Raw genomic sequence first — 25,850 nt, 5'->3', positions numbered from 1 at the left:
GTTCATAATCATACGAATTTAAAAATTCTTATAGTTTAACGTTTTATTTTTATTCAAGGACATGACTTGAAGTTAACTTGCGCAACTGATGACTTACTGGGACTTGACTTGGTATTTATTCGAAAAGACTTGACTTGGACTTTAGTAATTTTACAAATAACTTGAATGGGACTTAAGTCTTTTTAAAATGACTTGTTTACAACACTGACTAAATGTCTAAAAAACCTTGAACTATGAAAACGAAGATCTTGGTTTAAATACTTTACCACTGCATTTTTTAGGACATACAAATAATATAGTATTGGTTTATTTGCAGACCTGGACAACTAGATAATTCTAGTTTTCTAATTCAATGAATTACAGCAAAATGCAGCTAGTTATAATCGAATTTGTGAATTGCTTGTGTGCTCTAGTTCTAATCTAATTCGGATTTTACCAAAAATGCACACACATAAAAATTGCGATTTAAATTAAATTGAATGTCAATAATCAAATGTAAGTCTAGTTAAAATTTGATTTTTTAGGAATTTGGTAATTCTATAGCTCTGACCTAATTAGGACTTAACTAAAATGCTGTAATTTTAATTATAATCTAATTTTAAAAAGCTGAAATAAATCTAGTTGTCCAAGTTTGTTTATATATCTTAATTGTTCGTAGGAATATTTGGCTAACATTGCGATGAGAAAATATATAGTGTTTATGTTTCCATTATGAAATACAGTACATGGAAAAAAACTTAACTTTAATATGTTCACCTAATTTGATTTCACACCAACGTTGTGTAGAATCGTCAGAAGCATAAAAAGAAAATTGAAAAAAATATATAAAAATTACCTAACATAGCCCTACTAAATCGAACAACCTATTTAACTAGCAGGAGTTAAACTTAATGTGTAACGTCCTCTTTACACAGAATTGAGCATAAACTGAAAGATACTGAATACACACATAACCCATAACTATATGGTAATCATTGGAGTATAATGGCTGGAGGTTGTAATAAGACGTATTAGGAATATCAAAGCCCATACAGAAATAGGTAGCATTTTGAACGCTTTGAATAACTCTTTAATTCAAAAATATTTTCAACATGTTGAAAAGATACCTATTTTTGTATGGGCTTTGGTATTTTCATATGGTAATCAAAAACAGCATAAGTATACCTTTACATGTTTGAAGAGTAAAATCCATTGTCCTAAGTGATAAAATCCTCAGATCAGGTAAAATTTACCTATTTAAATCTTAGTCGAAAACGCCAAACTGTTTAGTGGTACTTTGACAAAGATATCACTTCCTGAAATGCTTCAACAAAAAGATCTCGCAAACGAATTACTCTCGCCTGGCTAAACTTCCTTCGAATCAATCGCAAAACTTGGATAATCCAGTCAAACTAACTCTTTAAAGTTAAAGTCACACGCTCAGTCACCTGTTTGATACCTTTGTGAGACCAGCCCTATTGCCACGGTTTTTGGAACAAGCTTGGTAATTAGCGATTGTTCGTTTGTTGCGCAAACAAAGGGTCGCCATTGTTACGTTGCAAGTGCAACCGGCGGTCATTTCAAAGCAAGTGCAAGTGCCTAGGTTCGGGAAGTGTAACCATGTCATTGCCTTTGCTGCTTTGTTTCAATTTTTGATCGCTTTTTCATTGAAGGGATTAACGTAGGGACAATGCCAAGTAAAGTTAACGTTTTGCCTTATAAACACTCATGGACAAGTCAAACTTCCCATTTTTGTTAGGAAGGTTAGCTGACGGCTCACTAATTTTGAAACTGAGCAGCACGTTAGCAAGTAAAACCTTTTGAAAAAATTAGAGCTTTAATGGTTAAGTTTAATATTGTTTTTAACTGCTTAAACATTGAACGGTTTTGCTTACTAGGGCGATATTCTGATTAAGCCTAGCTTTAAACTGTTAGTAAGTTGCTACTAAATGCTTTAATTTGGGGCATAATGGCTAGAAGTTGTAGTTAGACGTAGAACGAATATCAAAGCCTATACGTAGTAGGTCACATTTTATAAATATTCGGGTATTATAGCCACTCTACATTTAAATAAATTTGAAATTTATTCTTTGCTTTACTATATCAGTGCATTAAATCTACCTAAGATATTGGATCAGGCTGATACAGTTGTGATGACTAAATAGGATTTTTAGCTGAATGACTACAAAACAAATAAGCCGCTCAAGAAATGTTGTTTTAGAGCATGAGACACCGATCAGAATCTTTTTTGCTTTAGTTTCATTTCAAGGTTATTTCGTAATGGTGATTGATGTATTTCGTGATCAACGTGAAGTTTAAAACGATGTGTAATTTGCCACGGCATTTTAGGGTGCAACACTCATAATTGGCCAGAACAGGAAAAATATGTATGTAGTTTAGGCCCTAAAACGAATGTTGTTTTAACCGTATACCTTAGTTAAAACGGAATTCCACTTTTGGTTGCTAATTAACGTGACGCATAACGCGTTTTCTCGTCACTTTACGTCGGCGTTTTTTTTTTTCTGAAATGCATTAAAACGTGTCGCCGTTTAAAGTTTAAAATGTTGCCTCACGTTTAACGTGGAGGTACGCAGCTTACGTATATCCCTGTGTGTTTATTAATAACTTAGATAGATTAATTTTTAGGTGTGGGGCATCACAGCAGTTACAACAACCATAATAGCCTTCTCGTAAGTTCGTGGGCGAATGGTAAAGCCGCGTAAAATAGCTAGAGGCTGAAAAAACGAAAAACACAGAACTATCGACAAAAGTATTAACATGGTAATATACTCGTTTTTTATGCAAAATTATATATCCTCATTTTGCAAAAAAAAGTATTTTGTCTACGAATTAAATTACTGTAATTAAAGTTTTTTTAGTAAAAATTGAAACGATGTAAAACATCTGCGCATTTCCTCAAAATCCCGTTCAACTAGTAGTGAGTAAACGTAGTTCGCCTAATCATCCGAGTTCCCGAAAAAAAAGCGAAAACCGTCTCAGGGCCGACCCGAAAGAAAATTCGCCCGCGCTCTCGCGCTACCCACCATTATGACGTCATGGAAGAACGAAGGAGAGAACGCGCGCGCGCCCACGGGCCGGGGGTGCGCTTGAAGCTGCCCAATCGCACTTTTTCGCCACTCCAGCTCAGCGCACTGCGCCGCGATTTTAATTCAGAGGTCTCTAGTGCTGACGAGTGGACGCTCTCGGCATCTTATTCCACGGCAGGAATAAATATTTCGCGCGTCCGTCGATTGGTCAGTTCGATTGGCGTTTAAGTGTCCATCAAGTAGCGCATTGTTATGATATACATATCGGCCGCGGAGAATTTGTTTGTTTTTTTCGTTTTTTTATTGTACTTAGGCTTCGGCGCGGATTTTCGATTATTATTTTAATCGGTTCTTTTTCGGGAGTTATTAGTTTGTTGAGTTGCGAAACATCAATATATATTTTCTAGGCATTCGCTGAAACAAATTAAGAGATCAAGCATAGAAAGTCAGTTGATATTTTTTTATTCGGTGAGGCTTGTGTAGACAGCCGTAGTAAACTCACTACTTTAGTTTGGAAAAATGTTGGTGTCAGAAACAGGACCTTTATTTCGAAAAATATTTTGAATTTAAACTTTTTTCTGCAACATTATTTGTTAAAAAGTTGTATGGAAAATAAGGATATTTAGTATTTAGGCAACTCTATTTTTGACTTCGTATGAGCAGCACTTTAAAAATCGGACTTCATTTACTTTTCAGTCCGGTTTGTCTTGATAAAAAAAGCTTCCAATTTTAGGCAAGGATCTGCTTTTTTAGCGCTAGAAAAGCTTTGCGATTTTACCCGAGTTAGAGGGCGACCGGTGGAAGTATTTCAAACAACTTGAGCATTCTTTCCGTCATAATGAACTGGGGTTCCGCCATGACTGTTGCTCACTCGGGGATGGGTCACCCTTTTGTCGGCTCGCCAACCTCCATGGCTACCCTAAGTCATGCAAGATCAGGTAAGTTTTTGTGCATGCTATGTAAACTTGTATGATTCTAAATATTTTGTGTGGGTTAACTTTGTCCGAGGAAAAGTTTTTGCTAATTTGAGCGTTGTTGTTTTTTATGGAAAGGAATTTTTTATGTGCTAATTTGTAAAGATTGGTTTCGGCAATGTTGAGAAAGTTGAACTTTTGCTAAGAGTAGTAGAATATTTGTAAAAAATCTAAATAAGTGTTGGAATTAAAATGCGTCTTGGCAGGTAAAAGACATTTAAGCATTTTTTTTGCTTATCCCAAAGAATTTACCAGTTGTTAAGCAGGCTGATATCAGCTTAATTTACACTCTCAATCGATCATACTGTATTTCTTTAATTTATACAGCGTTTTAGCAAATAAGAGTATTACCAATGTTCATTGATTCTGTGTGTAAATTTAGTATTTCAATTCCTGTGCGAAACTGTAGCACAGAGTACAGCTTTAGTGGGGCATTTTGTTCTTTTCAACAGTGACAGCCACACAACAGGTGAAAGATGTTTTTTGTGTTCAAGCTCTGTTACTTTTATCAAGCGCCGTGGACACTGCGCGTCAGACTTTAACTTTAAGACGTTAACTTTTACTCATTGAAAGCTAAATATTTTTGCCAAATGCCCCTGCGGACCAAAATTGCAAAAAGACAGATAACAGCGAATTAACAATCATTTTTATAGTTTTAATTTGATTCAGTCAACTCAAGTGGGAAATAATGCTAGCAATGGTTTATTAATCGACCTTGTCATGCCGTAATGGCTGTGCTTACAAATAATTAAATAACTTAGTGCTTTATGCTAAACTCTTCTATTGGAAAAAAAATACGATTGCAAAATCTGGAAATATTTTATATGTCTATTCGTAGGCCAGTAAAGTAGTCTTCATGGATTTGGCAGCATTGCCTTTAAAAGCAGTTAAGACGCTGCGTGTGCTCTACCTGCATGCGACAAGCGGTCTGGCCTGCCGGTGCGAAATTGATTAGCCCTCATGGCGCGTCCTGCAACTGTATCGGCACGATAATTGGCTTTTTATGTGCAGCCTGCCATCAAATGATTACATCCCGTGCAATTGGGCCTAGGGGAGCGATTGGGGCTTCGGGGCCGGAGCCTGTACCAGGATTGCGGGGTTTCGATTTTCCGTCCGCCATTTTGGCTTTTTGATTCGATAGCTATCGACTGGCGATGGCGTGGGCTCCGGTATGAACAATTATGCTGGCTGAACTTCGGGCACCGGCTTATGCTCAAAGCGCCCCTCTTGGTCACATTTCACTTGACAGGTGAAGAAAAATACTTACGATGAGGTGTTCCGTTTAATTTAAATTGGGAAAAATCTAGATGGATTGTATCAAAATTTGGCTAAAATGCACAGATTTAAATATGCACAACAAGTATGCAATAACTTTTCTCCAGTCGTAAGACTCTGGTAGTTTGGATTTCATGTAGATTTCTGGGCCACATTTGAGTTGACAGGTGAAGAAAAATACTCAATGTGGGGTGTTCCGTTATGGAATCGATGTCTAACAACAGGCGCCTGCCTACAAATGCCTACTCATTTAACGTAGAGTTTAGGAATTCCGCTGTAGTACAAAAGTGACTTAACTTCGTTTTAAACGCTTATATGTCTGATTATTTGTCCTGGTTCCGTGTAGCAGCAATGTGGTGTGTTTGACTGTGAGTTTTGAAATGTCATACAAATGATATTTCTGTGGTTAGGAGTGTCTTTGTGGCCTCATTTCACGAAAGAGTAGCGTTTTGAATTAATTACTTTTGACAAAATAATACTCAACAGTTTTGTTGTACCATAAAGGAACACAGTCAGTATGAATAATGCTATTCAGAACGTCGTTCGAATCTTTATTATTTCTGATATGTATACATAATGGCTTTAATGACATTATTCAGTATAACTGGGCATTTATGATACTTATAAATCCGTGATACATTTTAGAGTAAGTTAATTAGTTGCAACACTCTTCCTTATTTACAGCCTAAGCAATGTATTTAAAACACATTTTTTTTTGAGTCCTACAGCTGTTTAGTTCGTTGTAAGGTTACAATTATTTAGCAGGTTGCTTTTTGGATTCATAAGTGTTGTACAAATTACCTATTTAATAGCAACGTTTACTTTTTTCAACAGTAGTTTAATTTTTATCAAAATCTTTCGAGTCAGATAACTGATTATGTTGTTGGACAAACAGTTGTCAAACAGATTGCTTTTCGGATTCACGAGTGTTGCGCAAATTACGTAATAAATAGCGTCGTTGTCTGTTTGACCGCCACCTTGGTAGTCCGCTTTGATCTTTCCATTTCCAATACACTTTTAACGATTTCCGTCCGAGTTGTCAGTCAACTAATTGTGCGTCGATCAAAGATTGCCGATTCGCGATATCCAGGATCCCAAGGGACGCCAACCAAATTCCACGCCCTCCACGCGGCCAACTTATCTATTTTCACGGCGGCCCGCGCTCCTCGTATGCTCTTGAGGCCTGGAGTTGCACGGGTCTGAGTGAATACGGCGACCTGGCGCGACGTGATACTAACAAGTGTGGGAAAAGTAGAATTTGGCGCGTGGCGGGATTTCGCCGAGTTATGAAACGACCTTGGACGCGTCCTCTTATAGCGCTGTTGCTTTCGTGCAACTTGGCTGCTGTTTATGCCACGATCTTGCTTAAGGGCAGGGGTCGGGAGCCATATATGGCTCTTTTGGTGAAAGAATCTTGTTCGCACATAAATTTAAGCTATCATTCTAGCGTGGTTTGAATAACACTCCACGAGGCAAACTGTATTTTTTACTTTGTTAAAACAAACAAATAGTAGCATTTTATCCGCGCTTCGCGTGAACCCCATTTGTCTGTACGTGGCTGTTGGTCCGTTTGACGGAATCTCTTATTATCTAAAAGGCCCTGTTCGTATCACGGCAGACCGCAATTAAAACTTTGCCAAACTTTTTTTCGCGCCTAATATGTAGAAATAAAATAAACAGTCCTATTCAAATCTCCATTTTTACCAACCTAAACTAGATTTTAAACAATATTATATGGCGCTCGCATATTCAGCTTTTTGTGGATAAAAAAAACTATTTTGGAGTAAAAGGGTCTTATTGTTTTATTTTGGATAATCAGTTAAAGACATTATTTCTGTCAACAATATAACGCTGGTCTCTGGCAAGATATAAACAAGCGCATTACAACCACATTTGGCTTTGGTTACAGTAGTACAGTCACCGGGTAAAGCTTTTCGTAAAAAATAACCGTTCACGACAATACGCTAAACGTACTTTCTACGAAACCATGGGCAATTATTATATCAGGTCATATGGACGCACCAAGCCTATGATTTCTTATAACAAGTGTTGTTTAAGTTGACCTCACCCCCACTTAGAGACCCTCTTACCCACTTGTTCACCCCTCAAAGGGGGGGGGGTGACCCAAGCGTCTTGGAACCATCGCCGATTGTTTTGCATCTGTCTACACAGCTGGGATCTCTTGCTTGTTTATGAACATTACTGACCAAAATGTTGATTTGGTTTGCTGGATTTTTTTGACAAAGACTGCGATAGCGTAGTTTAATCCAATGATGAAGTGTAACCTGGCGAAGCTACTTTGGCCTGGTGAAGCACGGTTGCGCGAAAGCTTGTGGAGAATTTTATACAATTTGTCTTAACTTAGTGCCACCTAATTCCTCTATTTAGAATTAGGAAAATACGGCCTTTTACAAAGATTAATCCAATCGTTTTCGGCCCAGATTCCCAGTATTTGTGTTTGGTTGTCCAAGTTTTGCTCTTAAACGCTAGATAATTTGATGTTTGCTGGATTGTGAAGTTAAATTCCATGTTATTTCAACTGAATTCTTCGTTGATAGTAGTATTTGTTTAATTCAAAATATGTAATTTAGGTGTTTGATTCACAAATTGTGTCATAATGTTGCTTAGCCTTTACACAACCGTGCTTCATCAAGTCAGAGTCAAATTCTTTTTGATACATTTTGTCATTTAACTGTTCCGCATGACTCAAAATTTATTCGTAGAGCGACAATATCACCGACAAAATAGACTCAGTCAAAAACTGCGGGTCGCCTTTAATTGCGTCACGCTGAGAAGTCACGTGACCATAGGCGTCACTCGGCTGAAATACCCAACTTTAAGCTTTCGACATTTTGCGACTCGTCTCCAACCTAGTTATTCCCTTTAGGATCATGGCGCTTTGAGATTGATCGTTTTCCTTGTAAGGCCTCCTTCGGATATTGAGAATTAGCGCATTTTGGAATTTCGATAACTTACCGCCCAGTGCGATTTGGGCTGTACAATGTAACATCGGTAATACTGGTTTCGGACATTGAGAAAACGCAAAGACGCCTATTGATGAAAAATCACATATAATGTGTCAACTAATACCCAAGCTAAAATATGGTAAGACGATTCTGGTACTTTTAAGTTAACCAACGAATGCCACCATTCAAAATTAAAAGTGCAGTTATATAAAGTTCCTTTAAAACTGTGATATTTCTCAGTACGCATGTGTTGTTTGTTAACTGCAAATGTGACACTGGTGTTCGTTAAACCATTAAAGCACGGGTAGTATGTTCGTTTTGTGAAATGTAACTGTTAACTTAGCGTAACCGTTCAACACGGGACCATTATCAAAATGACGTTGAGTCAAAAGAGTGACTCAAAACTAATAAAAACAACGGAATAACCCGAAAAAGACAACACCATTTTTCACCCGAAATCATTATTTTTAGTTTCGGATATTTCCTTTTGAAACAGCCTATTACATAAAATTTTACCCCATCGATCAAGATAGCGAGTTTCACGTAGGATTATCTAGGGTTCTTTAGTCAAGGTTTTGTCATGTGACCGTACCAGTGATTCACAAATTTAATCTTTTGAGGTGAGCGCAGTGTTGGCTTAACTTTGGCCAACAAGGGTTTTTCAATATAAGTCGAAGTACAAATAACTTTATCGGATAACAATATTGTTAAAGCAAATCTAAAGTTACCCTAAATCAGATTTTTGTCAATTGATGGTAATCTATTTTTAACAAGACAGACTACTGCAAGAATTTAACAAAAGTCATTTATACAAAAGTTGTTTCTAGCAAAGAAACCGCTTTATTATTCCTTCTAATTATTATCTAATCGTGAAATTGTTTGTAAATGAATCAGGTGTGTAAGAGTTAGCCGGTTGCTTTAAAATATAACTTGCAGCCTTTCGACATCTTATTGCTATGTTAGAGAAACGTAATTGTAGTCGTTTTGTTGTTTTTCAAAATGTGCTTAAAGTTGTCCGAAACAGTTACGTCACAATAGCCCTTGTTTTGATTCACAATTTCATTCCTTTGAATTATCTGCTTAGTATTTAACATGACTAGCTGTTGATTTCGTTCGAAAGTCACTAAATCCAATAGTTACTCTACACTTTCGAAGATAAAAGCGAAACCTTACACTAATTCGCGCGCGCCGTGTTTGTTTACGTCACACTAATGACGTAGCAGTTCGGGACAGTCACTTTCGAACGGATGACAATTTGCCAATTCCTGGCAACCTGATACTGGTCAGAGGAAACGCACTATTTTTCAGCAATTCTGTAGCGGATTTTATCAGCTACAAAAGAATGAAAATAGAGGATGGTTTAAGATTTCATTTCTGCTCCCTTTTACTTATTTTGCCTATCTTGCTTTTAGGCCTATTTGATGAAGCTTTTTGATGAAATTTTGCGTATTTGGTGAAACGTATATTTCAAAACCGTTGGGCTAGCAAATATAAAGTGAATGGTGTAGCCTATAAGAAATTTAGACAAGTACCTTTGTAGCGGCATTTATAAAACGCCTTGGTTCCTAATTTCTGTGTCATCGGGTATTTATTTGCCCTTAGATTATTGTTAACATTCATACTTGTTGACTGGGCCATTTTTTACTTCCTTAAAATGTTAGAGAGTCAATTTTTAAAACAATGCTTATTTTAAAAAATCGTAACACACCAATTACGTATACATGAAATTAATAGTCATAAAACTACTTACTGTGCAAAATCAGACAAAATACTTTTATATCTAAAACTCAATGAGAAGAACATCCTACAAAATAGTGCCATTTATTGGTCAAAAAGTTCAAATATGTTGGCGGCCCACTTGAAACCATTTCACGGACCCCAGTTTAAGATATACCGCCTTAAACTGTCTTCGCGTTTATGCCGGGGAAGGTTTTTTCCGTTGACAGCATTTCTCTTGCTTTTAAGGGGAAACACGATCACCCAGCCTTAATTACAGCAGTTTTGTGGAAACAGCACTTTTGACTTGGGTCCGGGTACGAGTTTGCCCGCGAAACCTGAAACCACACACATCCGTGACCCATATTCTTGGCTGTTGCAGTAACCTCTCGTTATGTCAAGGTATCTGATGTTGAACCGTTTCCTGGTTCTGTTTGCCGAAACCTTATGCGTTTCCGCGGGAAATTGCATTGCTTTACCGATTTCACACCGACTCAGCTATAGATTATAGTGAATAAATAAAGCGGGGGAAATTTTTTTGTCTATTTGTGATCGGAAGTTTTGCAAAAACGAAAAAAAGAAACAGTCTTATAAGCTGTTATTGCTTATAGCAGGTAAATACAGTTGAAAACCTTTTGTTTCTTCTTTTTTTCTTAAACTGTACAAAATCAATAGTAGTGTTGTAAACAAGTCAATTTGAAATGACTTAAGTCCTAGTTAGGTCACCCGAAAAATAACTTAAGTCCAAGTCAAGTCTTTTGCAAAAATAACAAGTCAAGTCCCAGTCCAAGTCATCGGTTGCCCAAGTCAAGTCATTCAAGTCATTATGAGAGCAAGTCAACTTAAATTTAAGTCATTGACTTAAGCCACTACAACACTGATCATGCCAATAGTGTATATTTCTAGTCTCAGTAACCGGCCTTTTCGTAGCAAGTAGTAAAAACCGTAAAATTTTATGTTCGGCTTTGTTTTGCCTGTAACAATATAAAACCACAGTGTATACTTCCGGCAGTCGGTCATTTTTGTCAGATAATGAAAATCGTAAAATCGGTGCCCGACCAGGGTTTTGCCTTTATCTGAATAAAAATATTTCGTTGCCACCTTGTATTAAGAGCTGACCAGAAGAGTAATGGGCAAATATCAGGTTTCATAGCACTTTGTTTTTTCCGCTCTGGCGCCAACTTAATTTATCTGTGGTGGCACTTTGATATTTTATTCATGTAACTTTTTAAATTTAAACCATCGTTCTCAAACTGTAACTTAAGCGTTTTGTAACTGCGACTTAAGCGTTTTGTAACTCTTTTAAAATAACCTATTTCTATGACCAATAGGCATACAGGCAATATGAGAGACCTAAATGTACACCACTCATTAGCAAACTAGCAATATTAGGGTGTTTACTGTTGCCTTGATGTTTAAAAAGCATGATTTTTTTCAATTTATAATTGTGTCGTTGTTTAGAAAATGTACCGCGTTTACTTAATCAATTTCTTAGTTTACCATAAGTTGGAAAATGTGTTAATAACCAAATGAAAAATGGGTTAATAATGCCTTTGCCAATTTTAAATGGCTCAAGCTGGAAATTTTGCTTGGGTCAGCTTGATATAGCCTAGCGCTTTGTTTCAACTGTAAAGATCGGCAAAGGGTAACCTAATGTAACTTGTGCGAAGTGCTCGGCAGATAAACAGCGTCAGATACTCTGCCAAGAGAGCGAAAGTACACTTAACGCGGAGCCATCGCAGAATTTGAAACAGTGTCTTCCCTTAATCACCTAATTAGGCTTTGTATCCAGTTCCCTTCAAGTACCACAGCCAAGCCGAACACTACAGACCTGGTAAATGGCTTTCTCCCAAAACGAGCATGTACTGGCATTAAGGGAAAGTGGGTCTTAGATTTTTAAAATGCATTTTTGATAAAAGGTGAGAATCCCTCCCTACTGTTCGTTTTTAAATGGGGTATATTACTATTAAAACGGGTTTTAAAAATGTAGCAAAATGATATATTTTCTTATAAAACCTTTATGATCACATACAAACTAAATGAAGCTAGTTTTTAATTTTTTTCATATATGTAGAACTCCAGCCTACTTCTTGGACCCATAATGGATGATTTACAATTAAAATTGAGTTGCAGAACGTAGATAAAAGGGACAATTGTATACATACTCCTTATAAACGCGTTATTGTAATTGTATCCATACCTCTTGAAAAACGTTTTAGTCTGTTAAAAAGTTAGATAAAATGAACCATTAAATAGGCATCGGACGAGGACCGATATTTCGCCTTGATATCGGGTTTAACTACGATTCGATATTATCAGACATCCTCAGTGTATAATGTTAAAGCGTTTGAGAAACGGGGGAAAAATCAAGTAAAAAATAAATCCAAACACATCTTAAAGTGGCTTTGTAAACTGGTAAAGCGCGGTAGTTGTTGTCTGACTGTTTTAAACTTGCGTTGAGAGCGAATATATCTTCCATTGTGCGATATCCACTTTAGTTTGACCTCTCCGTTTGTACTGGCAGCCTTGCCTCTATTCAGTAAGCGTTTTCAGAGTGGCTCCCCCATAATAGCAACCTTAGTTTTGAACACTAGACACAGTATGGCGTCCTATTTATTACATAAACAGCTGGTTTTGCTGCATATCTAGGCTAAAGACGCAAACTTTTATAGTCTTATTTTAGCAAGCTGTTATTGATGACAGTCGCAAAACTTGTGTTGGTTTTGTTTTTTGGTTTTGCTGTATATCTAGGCTACAGACGCAAAATGTTATTTTTAAAAGGCCCTTTTTATGGAAAATAAGCCCTTAATGTTTTACAATCAGATAGGTTTACAATCTGCGATTCTGTGACGTAACACATAAGTTGGGACACCCTGTATGACGTATTTTTTTTCTATATCGCCTACGGTCCGCGGTGCACTTGTTTAGCAAACCTCCATTGTTCATTATGAATCCAATAACATCGTTCAACAAATGAACGTAAAGCATCGTTTAAAATAAGTAGACTTCTAAAACAATGATTTCATTCAAACGATGCTCAAAGCAATTCAAACTGGTTGACATTTTTTCCGAACTTCATCCTAATTAAAAAACAAACTGTAGGAATTCGTTTATGCCTGACACAGCCGAAACATCCAAGCCAAGGTTCGCATTTCGGCCGAACCGGTACTTTAAGTGCCCCCTAGTGCATTTTTGTCCCCCAAGTCGGTTTCGTTGTTGCCAAAACCCTTTTGGACCTGGGCCCCAGTCTTTTACCCAGCTATAGGTTGGGAAACCGGCCCGACGGCGGATTTTGTATATAACCTGTAAACACATTACGCCAGAGAGAGCGTTTTTTATTACGTCCCGCCGAGACTAGTTCTGCTAAAGATTCTAGGTCATTTTTTAAGCCTGTTCCCAGCTTGGTCCGTCTTGCAGTTGATGTGCTGACTTCATAGTGTTTTCTACACTTTTGGAAAGTTCCACCTACTTCCCTAAGCCTAAAACGAAACACGAATGTTTAAAAAGAATCTAAAACAACCTTGTTAAAATGCAGGAATACTGCAGCTACGTTAGTTACAAGACAGTTTATTCATCAAACATTAAAACTCAAATATACAAAAAAACAAAAGCAGAATTACTAACATTTTAAATATACTACCTAAAGACAACTTTATGTCCTAATTTTCCCGTCATTCTAAGGCTCAAACATGAAATAAATTTTATGTTAATAGTGAACGCTTCAGAGATCTAAATCATTATGTAATCAATCTTGGAGAGTGTTTGCAACACTGTCAGATACAACAATATCGCAAGTGTTTTAAAACACGTTCACAACAAAGCATTACAAAGTCATAAAATAACTCCCCCTTTAAATCAGTGTGCTTTTTCTTGTTTGGTGCCAAAATAAATGTGAACATGTTTGCAGACGATTTTAAAAGGCAAGGCCGCGCACCTTCGCTTTAATTAGATGTGCTAGTCAACAAATTACCCCCCTTGTATTGCGAGCACAGAAATAGCTCCAAACTCGTGAGTTCCCAGGTGTGTAGTGCTATAGGTAGGACCGGTACAGCGCCGCGCCTTCGGAAAGGGCAAAGAAAACATGTTTGCATAGCCGGGCAATAAAATCGCGCCCAGCTTGGGTGAAAGCAATCTCGCTTTTCGCGCCCATATGCCCGATTGTGGTGAGTTGACGGCAATCAAAACTTTATAACTTTCCTGCTTTTGCGGCCGGTCGATATTGCGATGATTAACCGGGCGGACACGTGGGCCCATGTAGGGCTCGGGAAACTACATGCTGGAATGTAAGATCGCCTTGTGTGACCTGTGTTGGCTTAAGTTACTGTTTTCAAATGTAAAGGCTTGACTTGAGTCTTTTGGTCAAAATGACTTGACCTAAGCCACTTTTTTAAATGTATAGACTTGATTTGAGTTTTTTTGTCAAAATGACTTGACTTAAGCCACTTTTTTAAATGTATAGTCACTGTTTTCAAATCTATCGACTTGACTTAATTGTTTTCATCAAAATGACTTGACGTTAGTCACTGTTTTCAAATGTATAGACTTGACTTGAGATTTTTGTCTTTGACTTGAGATATTTGTCGAAAAGGGTCGGCATTTAGTGTAGTAAACGCACATCTTACCACATCTCCAAAACCCAAACAGCACACAGGCTGACGAGTTGTAGTTTTGGTGTGGAGAGCCCGCCCCACTGTTGTGATCTTAATGCACGAAAGTGGAGCGCGATTGTTTCTACAGAAGCCACTCGTACTTTGGGTGCTTCTTATTGCTCGTAGACTTAAGGCGAAAAAGCTCAGAAACTCTATAAGCAACGAGCAATAATAACACGCCGTTTTTTCTTCACCGCTATGACTTGCACATGTTTAGTGATCGGGCCTACACTATTGCGTCTTGTTAGGTTTAATAAAAGAAAAGTGGCATAGGTTTTTGCGCTTTTTAAGCCCTTGGACTTGGTACGCAACCTTAAAAAACCCTGACATAAACAAACGGAAAAAAAGGTTTGGCAAATTAAACGCTTCGCGATAACGTCTTTGTAATGTAACTTTTTTTTAGAGTAACACCTCTCCAATCTAAAACTTTAACAAAATACGAACTCAATGGCTTTCTTAAAGTTACTTCTTTGTGACGCCACGTTAAGATGTACAGTCGTGACGTCATGTTTTTACGTAGCTTTGTGATGTCACGCCTGAAAAACAATTATGGCCCTCCCAAACTAAATTCCTGGATCCGCGCCTGGAACTCCAGTATGCACCAAACAACTCGTACTTGGCCAAGAACATCGGCTTGAGTTATGAGGGCACAACAAGAGACTTGCACCCAACACAAAAGCCGAGTACCATCGATATCAAACGAACGCCCTAACCGCGACACTCTCGTTTCATCAAATCGCTGCAAGTGCTTTATTCTTCTTCCTTCGTGCGTAGGGAGGCTGTGGGCAGTAGGGCGCAAGAGGAACCGAGGGGCAAGTAGCCCCTTTGGGGACCGTGCCCTGAGAGTCATATCGTTCCCTTTCGTAACATTTTGTGCAGGCCCTGGCGGTCTTTAAAACCGCTTTAATGCCTTTGTTTTATCTACGTGGTTCAGATGGCCTTGAAAAACAACCGTACAACTTTTTTTGTTTTTGTAACCGCCCCTATATAGATGCAATTTATTGGGTTTAAATAATAGGGGTGGGGGTGAAAACTTCCTAAAATGCGGCCTGATTTTATTAAATGGTTTGTGTGGAGCTGGAGCCTTTGCAAACCCTATATTAATCTTTCTGTCAAATCGCTGGATTGTAGGAACAGCACAAGAGGTGAAAGGGCGTGAATAACTCCAATTAATGGCCTTACCTATATATTGAACCCGTGCTGCACCCATTACATTAGTACCTAGCTGACCATGGCTCCCCGTAAAACCAACCTAAAGGCCATTTTTACCCTTCTACATGTCCTATTGTAAAGCCTGACAGTTGTTGAAGCGGTGAACCACTAAATAGCCCAACCCTCACTTATCAAACCCTGCCCCTCCTTAAAAAATTTCTTGCGCCCGCCTGTACCGCTTTGACTTAAGGCGACTGTACGAGCGCGACTGGTATTGTATTGTAAAAGCGAGGCTGACAACTCGGAGCTCAACAGTCGTGACTGAGTGCCTTCTAGAGCTTGGTCCTCGGAAGTACTCACAAGCCCATCTCCTTATCACCTGCGACCTGTGCCTTTCATCGGCTCGCGAGCCCCTGGTCCTTTGCCTTGTGTTGTTGTTGTTGTTGTTGCTTCTGCCATTTGCCGGAGAGTGGAAGCCACCTGTTACTTGGGTCGACTCTTTATTGGTGGAATGCGCCCAAAGGTCGCGGTGAAGCGATTCTTGCGAGCTTTTGTAGGGGTTTGGTTTTAGTTTAACGCAACAAAAAAATTTTAAGGGTTAAAGTTGCGTTTTTGATTGATTCATGCCGGATGGCCTTCTGACCAAGTTTTACTTTTTGTGGTTGATATTTTTTTTTGTTTTTTGCACATAGAGCTTTGAAATCTTTAAATGCTTAGCTGCTCTGGTTATTAAAGTGTATGAAATGGCCTTAATCATTAAATCCTAATGCTTTTGTATTTCTTAAGACTTTTCTTTTTCTTCTCTTTAACCTTGAACGCAAATTTGTTTAAAAAATTGGTTATGCTATCGCGACACTTCATGCTGTTTAAGTACTGTATTTTCAAAGCTGACAGTCACATAAAAGTTTTTTGTTTTTTTTAATTTGTGATACATATAACTTTTCCTATATTTCCGTTAAAAAGAAACATAGCAGTTAATTTCGTCGTACGTTTGTGTAAAAATTGCGGCGAAAACCGGTGCGTTCCAAGCCTTAATACGCCTCCAATTTTAAAATCTTTCAGTTAATTCCGTCCTTACTTCATATCCCCCTCCTCCCTCTCACTATCGCGTTGACGCCGCAAAATTGCGCCATTAATCCAATCGACTCGGCCAATCGAATTAGGCGAATAATCAGGGCGAGGCGACGTAACAATGGGACGTCTTTGTGACGTAGGTGCCCCCAAGGGCCGGGGGAGCTTGGCGCGATTGGCGGGGTCGCGCTCTCGTGTTCCTCGGCCTGGTAGTGATCGGTGCTTTGGGAGTTTCGACCATTTTTTTAGTTGCTCCTGTAGGTTTTTTGCGCTGTTTTTAAACAAAATACTCCAAAAAATATTCCAATTTTTTTTCCAATCTTTGATTATGCCAGCAAAGTCGGGAAGCACTTGCTTTTATGTGAAGTCATTGATACATTTTTTGCAAGGGCGGGGAGATATCTTTAAAAACATTCAATTTTTCCGACATGTAGTTTTTTTCGACATGCTATAGATCTTATTATTCTTTTTCGCTTGATTTGAAATGATTAAAAGACAGATAAACAAAACTTTGAATGATTTTAAAAAATATATAAAATACTTTGAATTAAAGAAGTGCAACTTTACAGATAATAAACGCTATTTAGGATAATTGCTTTCAGATCAGCCGAAAAAAGAACAACGCACATAATTTTTCCTCAAAATTAAATTTTCAATATTGTTTACACATCAAAATTTTTCCAATTGAAATGCGCTGCAAACTTATAGCTTTAAATCGAAAAGAAAAAACACATGTTTCCAAAATGTAACAGTCGGCTTTCCCTGCATTGAGGTGCCTCGAAATCGTTCAGCGTCGCTACACAAGGTTTCAGCTGTGACCTTACACAATAGATTACAGTCCAAACCGGGGTTCATCCGGCCCAAAGTTCATCAGCATCAGAGTCGGAGTCAGCAGCAGCTTAGCGGGACTCGGCCGTGTTAATTCAGCGCGCCTACTCACATGCATCGAATTGGAAAGTCGACCGACAGGCAGGCAGGCCGACTCTTTCTGGCCCACTTACCCCGATCTATAGCCTCGTTTCGCTCAAAAAAGCACAGGCGAACGGGCAATTTTGCATGTTTCTCTTCAAAGCGGAGAAATTGTGTTGATTTTTCGGAGTTCTACGGTTGCAGAGGTTTTTGTGCTCAGTTTCACTTACAAGTTGCGCAAATGGCTAGGGAAAAGTCATTCGATTCACTCAATAAAGACTTAGATGAATGACAATATGACCTTTTCGAATCAAGAATTTTTTAAACTTCGGTTTATTTGATTTCTACTAATTAAAGCCATTTTCAGTCAAACCTCAAATTTGGGCAAAATTGGCTGAAAAATTTAAATTTTGTTTATTTCCAAAGTTATTCTAATGAAAGTCGGTTTTTGTCCAGTAATAAAAAAGAACAATTTTGTGTAAACAATTGGCGAACTTTTGAATGTTGTGTTATTTTTTTCAAAGTTATCCTAATGAAAGTCGTTTTTTGTCTATTTATATTGTGCGTTAGGTTAAAAAATCAGCAGCATTTTGAGCATCAGTCAAACTGGTTTGTTGTGGATCGACTCTCCCCGCCCTAATCTCAAAGCAGCCTCTTTCTGCTCGGCTTGCTAATCCGGGTCGGCACGGGCCTCTCTCGCGCGAGGTGTCGGATCCGACTTCACAGTCAATTGACAATGCTGATTGGGCGTGAAGGCGACCACGTGCTTCACGCACGAGCGAACTCGCAGTTCCCACATTTATTTTCTTTAAATAGGGGAGCAACTGGCCGGAAAGATAACACTGCAAAGGTGCCCCGCGTCCACCTGTCAGTGTTCCCATGGGGGTGCAAAGCGTGTAGCGGAACCTAGCTACCCCCCCCCCCCCCCCTGCCCCTACACACGCGCCTTTACAGACGCTAGTTTTCGCTTTTCCAGTGCTCGGTTTCTTGCGTTCAGTCGCCTGTGTCTTGTCGTTGAACGTGGATAAGCTGCTGTTGTTTGGGCAAATTAAATTGAGCATTGCAGAACGCACGAGCGCCCCCAGAAAGTTCATTTACGCCCCGCCAACCCTGCGCACATCCCTGCTACCTTCTGCTGATGCTTTCTATAGGTTCTGGACAGCGTGGGAAAAATCTTGATTATCTTGCTTTCAACTGAAAATAAGTTCGTCTGGTATATATTTGTTTGTCCAACAAATCGACTAACTATTGAGAAAGCCAAACAATATATAACAGAAAAACTTATTTTTAGTATATTATGCCTGGTAGCAACAGCATATTTATCTCTTGCTCTTAACTTCGTCCTTGTTTTCCAGCTCAAAGCGACTCAGATTTTAATTAAGTTTAAATCGCTTTGTGAACTTTTTTTTTCGATCTAACGGTTTCGCTTGTTTATGTCGTTTCGTCAAAACTTGAGCAAATATTTGTGCGCAGTCTTACTTTAATGTTCTGTTCTTGTTGGAAATTTTAAACTGAAAAGGTTTTGTTTTTGGACTTGTTTTTTTTCTTGTTTTTTTTTTAAACACCCCGCTTTTCTTTTTTTACGATCTATGGTGTCGCATAAAAGTTTGATTTAGTATGAACATTTTTTTTAGCCCGAGCAAGCTTCTTTTAATTGTATTATCCTATATTCGGTGTTTTAATGAAAAATCAAAAATTGTAAACTGAGCCCATATCACTGAGTAAAAACACCAATTTACAACACTGAACGACAATCTCAAGTCGGCCCCAAACAGCTATTTTCAAAATAAAATTGCCAACAACTCAATTTTGTACTGAATCATACGAATGGTTATCCAAAAGTTTCCTTTAAACTAAAACTTAGAGATTTAAAACACCAATTTACAATACCGAGCCAATAATATAACCCGAGCCCATAAATAGCTTCTTTAAAAATCAAACTAATACGTTTTATACTGAAGCATGCGAGTAGTTAAGAAAAAAACTAAAACTTAATTCAAATTAAATGCGCCAAAGCCAATCAAAATACCGATCCCAAAGCAGCTTTTCTCCATAATTTAATAAAAAAATTAACCTTAAAAAACATCGAAAAGTAAGTGGCAAATTAAACTCAAATTACAGAAAATACTAAATCTCTCATAACAATGAATCATCGATAATTCGTCCCCGAACGCTCACGGTTTTTACCCCGATTCGCCATTTTGTTGCGGATTCTCCTGCGCCCCAATAGTGGGGGCGGGTGGGTGCGTTGTGTTGCCATATCACCCACAATCGGAACCCCGCCGCGCTCGCGTCTGCCCAGACTGTCTGGCTTTTGCAGTCCGTTTACATTACTTGAGGGTCTTCTTCAAAACCAGTTCTAATTGAAAAAATTGGTCGATTTGATTTTTCGACCTTTCAATTTTTTTTCTACTTTGTTTAAGTATTTTAATTATTTATGCAGTATTTTTTCCGCCTGGTTTAAATAGTTTAACTTAGTTTCCAAATTTTCTTTTTGGTTACATTTACCAATGTGCAAAAAATGATTTTCTCTTGCTGTTTGTATTTTACTGTTTTTGAGATGGTTAAAAAAGTGTGCCATTCAAATAAGGCGGTATAAACTACCTGCCCTACTTCAAACCCAACTCTAATTAAAAAATCGATTTAATTTTTCGACTTTTTTTGTTTCAAACTCCTACATCGTTTGAATATTTTATTTCTTTATGCCAGTGTTCCTTTTTTACAGCAAAATATTAGCCTTATACTTACACTTGCAAATTCCTTATAGTAGTTTTGCGCATGATGTGATCTTTGCAAAATAAGAAACCAAGTGGGACGTTTTGAGAAATTCGAAACGTATCACACTTTTGAAAAAAACACAGGTTTTGGAAGAAGCACATACTTGAATATTTATTTTACTCGAACCAAACACGAACGGCAAAAGTGTATTCCCTCGCCAAACAAATTAGCGCAACATTCCGCCTTCAGTTCGTCACATCCGCACTGCTCTGTCTTTCATGCGGCCGAGGCAGAAAATACTTTCAAAGCAATTATTGTCAGTTTTGGCGTCGACAGTCTAACGCCTTTTTCCATCCTAAAAAAGGAGTCAATTCTCGAAGAAATGGTGGAAACAACCCCTGCCTTTGCCCAGGCTTTGAAACTGTCATGATTTTTAGACTTTTGATGCTAATACCGATTAAATATCAAAATAACCATTACATATTTTCAGATATAATCATTAAATATTTAGAACAATTCAAACTTTTTATTAAAAAAACATCTGGCACCATATAATTTTTAATGCTTTTTGCGTTAAAAATCCTAAAATGGTCCGTTTACACCTCTTCCGAAAATGTGTTTCTGACGACCAGGGTATAAAAACGGACACTACTGCTTTAGGAATCCGCATAGACTCGCCTCTTTATTTATGCGAAGAAGTTTTGTACTGTAAGTTAATCGCAACCAAGCAGTTTTACCCAAGTCACGGAAAAGTTGTATTTTAGGCAACACCATGGGGCTATTTAGTCTGATTTAAATCCAGTTGAACCGTGTTTTAAAACAGCCTGACCGCAGACAGACACTCATAGCTGAAACACCCAAACGTATGACTTCCTTTAGGGCACATATCATAAGCTTTTTGCCACAAAACCTTGTGGAATAACCCGGTCCCGGCCGCAAAGTCTCTCAAGATAATAACCCTAACCCCATTTGCGTGCGAAAGAAAGCCGCCCCGTAGGTTTTAGACAAGCGGGCTCATGTTTACATAAAGGATCCTCTAAGTCCCTGCTAAACCCTGGTGCTCCCGACCTTAGGCTACGCTTTCAGCAGTCTCCCGACTGGGTTTAGAACTGCTGGTAACTTGTATAATTGTTTGGCTTCTGTGCTGTGTTTGCGCCTATATTTGGGCCTGTTGGTTCTAATTTTCGCGAGTGCAAATTTTTTCTTTATGATTATTTGTTTTAGTGGGTAACGACCTGCATGCAATTACCACTTTTTTACCCAGTTAATATTTGTGGATAAAGAAGTCTGTGTCAAGATGAGAATAAGTTTATTCTCGTTTCTCGTATTTTTTCTTTGGTTTTAGGTTTTCATAATTCGGACTTTGTCGGTTTTCCTATTCGCATAGTGCTGCATAAATATAAAAATGCATCACACCGGTTTTTTGAATGTTATTATCAAGTGTTGTGTTAAAACGAAACCCGAGATAGTTTGTGCCTTTTTTAAACTTTTTCAATTTCCTAAATTTTGCCAAAACATTCACAAGAAATCATTCCACAATTTCAATCAAATTCCATAATTTTAATGATGTTGCTTCACCACTTTAATCTTGCTTCATGTAAGCTGCATTTAATCTGTATTTTTTAACCGCAAAAATAGTTTATCCTTTCGGAAATATTTTTCATTCACCCTTATTTATCGAAGTTAAACGAAACATTTATTTCTCTTAATCCAGGTCACGGGGGTATCAACCAGCTCGGTGGCGTCTACGTGAACGGGCGCCCCCTACCGGACCAGATACGTCAGCAGATCGTCGATCAAGCGCATCACGGAGTGCGCCCGTGCGACATCGCGCGGCAATTGCGGGTATCACATGGATGTGTGAGCAAGATACTAGCGAGGTAAGTGTTTCCTTTAAAATATGTATCTCTTTTTGTGTGTAGACAAGGTTTTGATAAGACAAGGTTTAACGTTTAAATGACTCAAGTAACAGTCGAGATATTTTGTAAAAAAATAGTTAAGCTCTAAGCGTTTATCAAATACTTCGTCGCAACCTTTTAAGATACGTATCTCTTCTTTATGTGTAGACGTGGTTTTGGTAGGACAGGAGTTAATAGACGGTTTTGTTACAAAATTTTGACCCAAACCGCGAACTTTTTGGCAGAATTGTTTATAAGCGGTAAGAGTTACATTTGACTTGTGTGCGATTTCAGTCTAGTAGAAAAAGTCATTCTAAAATGGTTCGAGTCCTAGTCAAGTCATTTGTAAAATAACTTAAGTCCAAGTCAAGTCGTTTGTAAAATAACTTAAGTCTAAGTCAAGTCGTTTGTAAAATAACTTAAGTCCAAGTCAAGTCTTTTTGAATAAATAGCAAGTCAAAAGTCCCAACCAAGTCATTATTAGAGCAAATCAACTTCAAGCCCAGTCATTGACTTGCGTCACTACCTTTTTGAATAAATAACAAGTCCTTCATAAAAATGAAACCTTGAGTTACTAAAATTGGTAAACTCGTCCGATTGTGAGCAATAACTAAATTACATAATAACAAACTCGCATAATATAGCCTAATTTTACAAAACATGCCTAATGAAAACACTTTTATAGGTCTCCGAAACGTTGGAGGACAAATATAATTAGCAGAGGAGCTATTTTTGATTAACATTACGCCTGGTGGCAACATTATATATATATATATCTTTGAAAATACCAAACTCTGAGGTACTACGAGACGCGAAGTTGGAAACAATTTATTGAAAACTTTTAAATTGCTTGGGATAGGTCCCTGAATCGTTAAACGATAAGTATATCATTAGCAGAGGAGCTATTTTGGATTAGTATTACGCCTGGTGGCAACAGTTTATATATATATATGTATATATATGTATATCTTTGAAAATACCAAACTCTCAGGTACTACGAGACTGGCAGCATACGTCCCGGTGTGATCGGTGGCAGCAAGCCAAAGGTGGCCACGCCTAAAGTGGTGGAGAAGATTTGCGAGTACAAGCGGCAGAACCCGACCATGTTCGCCTGGGAGATCCGAGACCGACTGTTAAGTGAGGGAATATGCGACCAGGACAACGTTCCCAGTGTCAGCTCAATTAACAGGTTAGTTATTGGTGCTGCTTCTCGCTTCAGGGTTGACATTTTTTACTTAATTGGTTGGTCGGCGATTAACTTGTAGTAGCCAGAGCATCAGACAGCCACTTACTACCAAAACCGGGAGAATACAGCGCCTGGTTATTACGAACTAAGTATGAGGTCTTCAAAAAACTGGCCTTAACATTTTTTTTCTGATGGTTATTGGCTTCGGTTCCAACTTTGATTTTCAACAGACTAGATTATAATCCACGCCAGGGCTCGGCAACCTTTCGTATACAGTGTGCCAGTTTATGAATAATGTCAAAATATCAACAACTCGCGTGCCAAACATTTTTCTATATTTGGTTTTGGCCACCAGGGCCGCGGAGTCGGTTAAAAACAACCCAAGTCTGACTCCGACTCTACAGTCTGTATTTAAGCCATTTACGTAACTAAATTAAGGTGAATATTCAGCCATCCACTTATAAGGGTCATGGAAAATATGCCACCATATTCTTATATTCAACTTTAAAAATTTACAGTTTGCTGCCTTATCAGTTTTGGTACTGTACATGCGCACGTCGGGCTCGGGTTGTCTTATTTGAGTCCTGAATCCGACTCCGCAGCCCTGCTGTCATCTCACGTCTATTTTACGAATGATTTCACATCTAATTTACGTATCTTGGGAGACGCCATTAAACCTAATTTTATAAGTTAAATTCTGTAAAGATACCCTAACCCTGGTGAAAAAAACAAACTGTCACGAACACAATACTGTGCCCGCTATTTTGAAATATACTTCGACGCTTTTCTTTCGATACCTAGAAGTGTTAGCTATCAATTTCGCTTTTAGCTCGGTTTTTCAGTAGCACAAAAGCACACGTGCTTACTCTGCTTTAACGGCAGTAAACATCAAGCCAAATACAGGGCATTGTGACGTAATACGAACGGTTAGTCGTAAACAACAAGTTTAACACCCACAAAAAATAATGTTAAATACAACAGTTAAGACACTTATTTGTGACAAGAACACTGCCAAATCATTTGGCGTGCCCTGAAAATAATCTCGCGTGCCACTTTTGGCACGCGTGCCAGGGGTTGTCAACCCCTGATCTACGACCACTGGGCTCTGTACACTTGCTCTTGTTTAAAATAAAGTTTTAGACAGTCGAGACAAAACGTAATCTGACTCTGAATGAACTTTAATGTTTCGTACAAACACAGCCAGCGTCAAATTCGGCGAATTTCTCGCCCTAATAACCTGGAGTAATCCTTTGTTGTGTTTTGCAACAGGGTTTTCCAAGACAAGTTCAAGTATATTGCGCTTCCCAATGTGTATTAAACAAGTAAAAAAAACACACAGATGTCGCCAGCCAATATAGTTCTTAAGCACATAAACTGCGACTCCCAACCTCACTAAGCGTGTTGGATTTTGTTAAACATGCACATCACCTTGAGATGTATTATCTTACTATAGTTTTGTAAATAAGTCGATTTGAAATTACTTAAGTGGCAGTCAAGTCATTAAAAGTTACGTAATTCAAAATCAATTTTTTTGCAGAAAATAACAAGTTAGTTTACATGAACCAACTCAACTTAAAAATATCCTAAACGCAACATATAGAAAGAAATTGTAGGAAACATAGCAACATGACAACACTGTTTAAAGTACAAACTACAGTTACAGTAGCCCCACTATGGATAACTAGGAGACCACCCATGGGGCTTGTAATACTAAGTATTGGCCCCCGAGCCCCAATGACAACCCATCTCGCTCAAATCTACCGGGATTTGGGGCGAAATACCCCCAATAACTCCCGAGAAATTGTGGGAACCCGGATTAGATGAAGAGTCGTTTTTTTCCACCAAGTGGACAATAAACGTAGGGTCGTGACCTTTATTTCACCAAAGGTTAAATAATAACTGTTATAAAATGACTTACAAATTAGAAAAAATATTAATGTTAAGACCGCAGTGGTTCCCAATTTTTGGGATTGTGTCACCAAACAAATATTATGTCAGTTAATTTAGTAACAGGGTGATTTTGCCAGTTTATTTTTATCAGAAGAGTGGTTTTCCTGGTAATCTAGCTTCTTTCAAAAAGTGGGTTTGCTTATATGTTTTAATTAAAGTATGTTGGCTGATTTCTATCATTTGGAGTTATACAGAATTTTTTCATGTTCTACCGATTTTTTATCAATGGATTGCTTTTGCTATTTTTTTTTAGAAATGGGTTAGATTTGCTAGTTTATCTAAATAAAATCGATGGTCTAGTTGGTTTATTACATCAAAAGACTAGTTCTGCTAGTTTATGTCTTAAACAGGTTTATTCAA

The 25,850-nt window shown here is 38.1% G+C and overlaps 1 protein-coding gene across 1 annotated transcript in view; it reads left to right on the top strand.

The window, feature by feature from the left end:
• The first annotated feature begins 3,864 nt into the window (after positions 1 to 3,864).
• Positions 3,865 to 25,850, top strand: part of LOC146138857 (uncharacterized) — a 45,088-nt gene continuing 23,102 nt past the window's right edge. The window contains 3 exon segments of the mRNA XM_083394710.1: positions 3,865 to 3,964; positions 22,171 to 22,336; positions 23,346 to 23,543. Of these exon segments, the coding sequence (XP_083250836.1) occupies positions 3,865 to 3,964; positions 22,171 to 22,336; positions 23,346 to 23,543 (464 nt within the window).

Source organism: Ascidiella aspersa, chromosome 7 (assembly GCF_963924565.1).
Source record: "Ascidiella aspersa chromosome 7, kaAscAspe10.2, whole genome shotgun sequence".
Taxonomy (NCBI): Eukaryota; Metazoa; Chordata; class Ascidiacea; order Phlebobranchia; family Ascidiidae; genus Ascidiella; species Ascidiella aspersa.
This window is presented reverse-complemented; position numbering and strand designations above follow the sequence as displayed.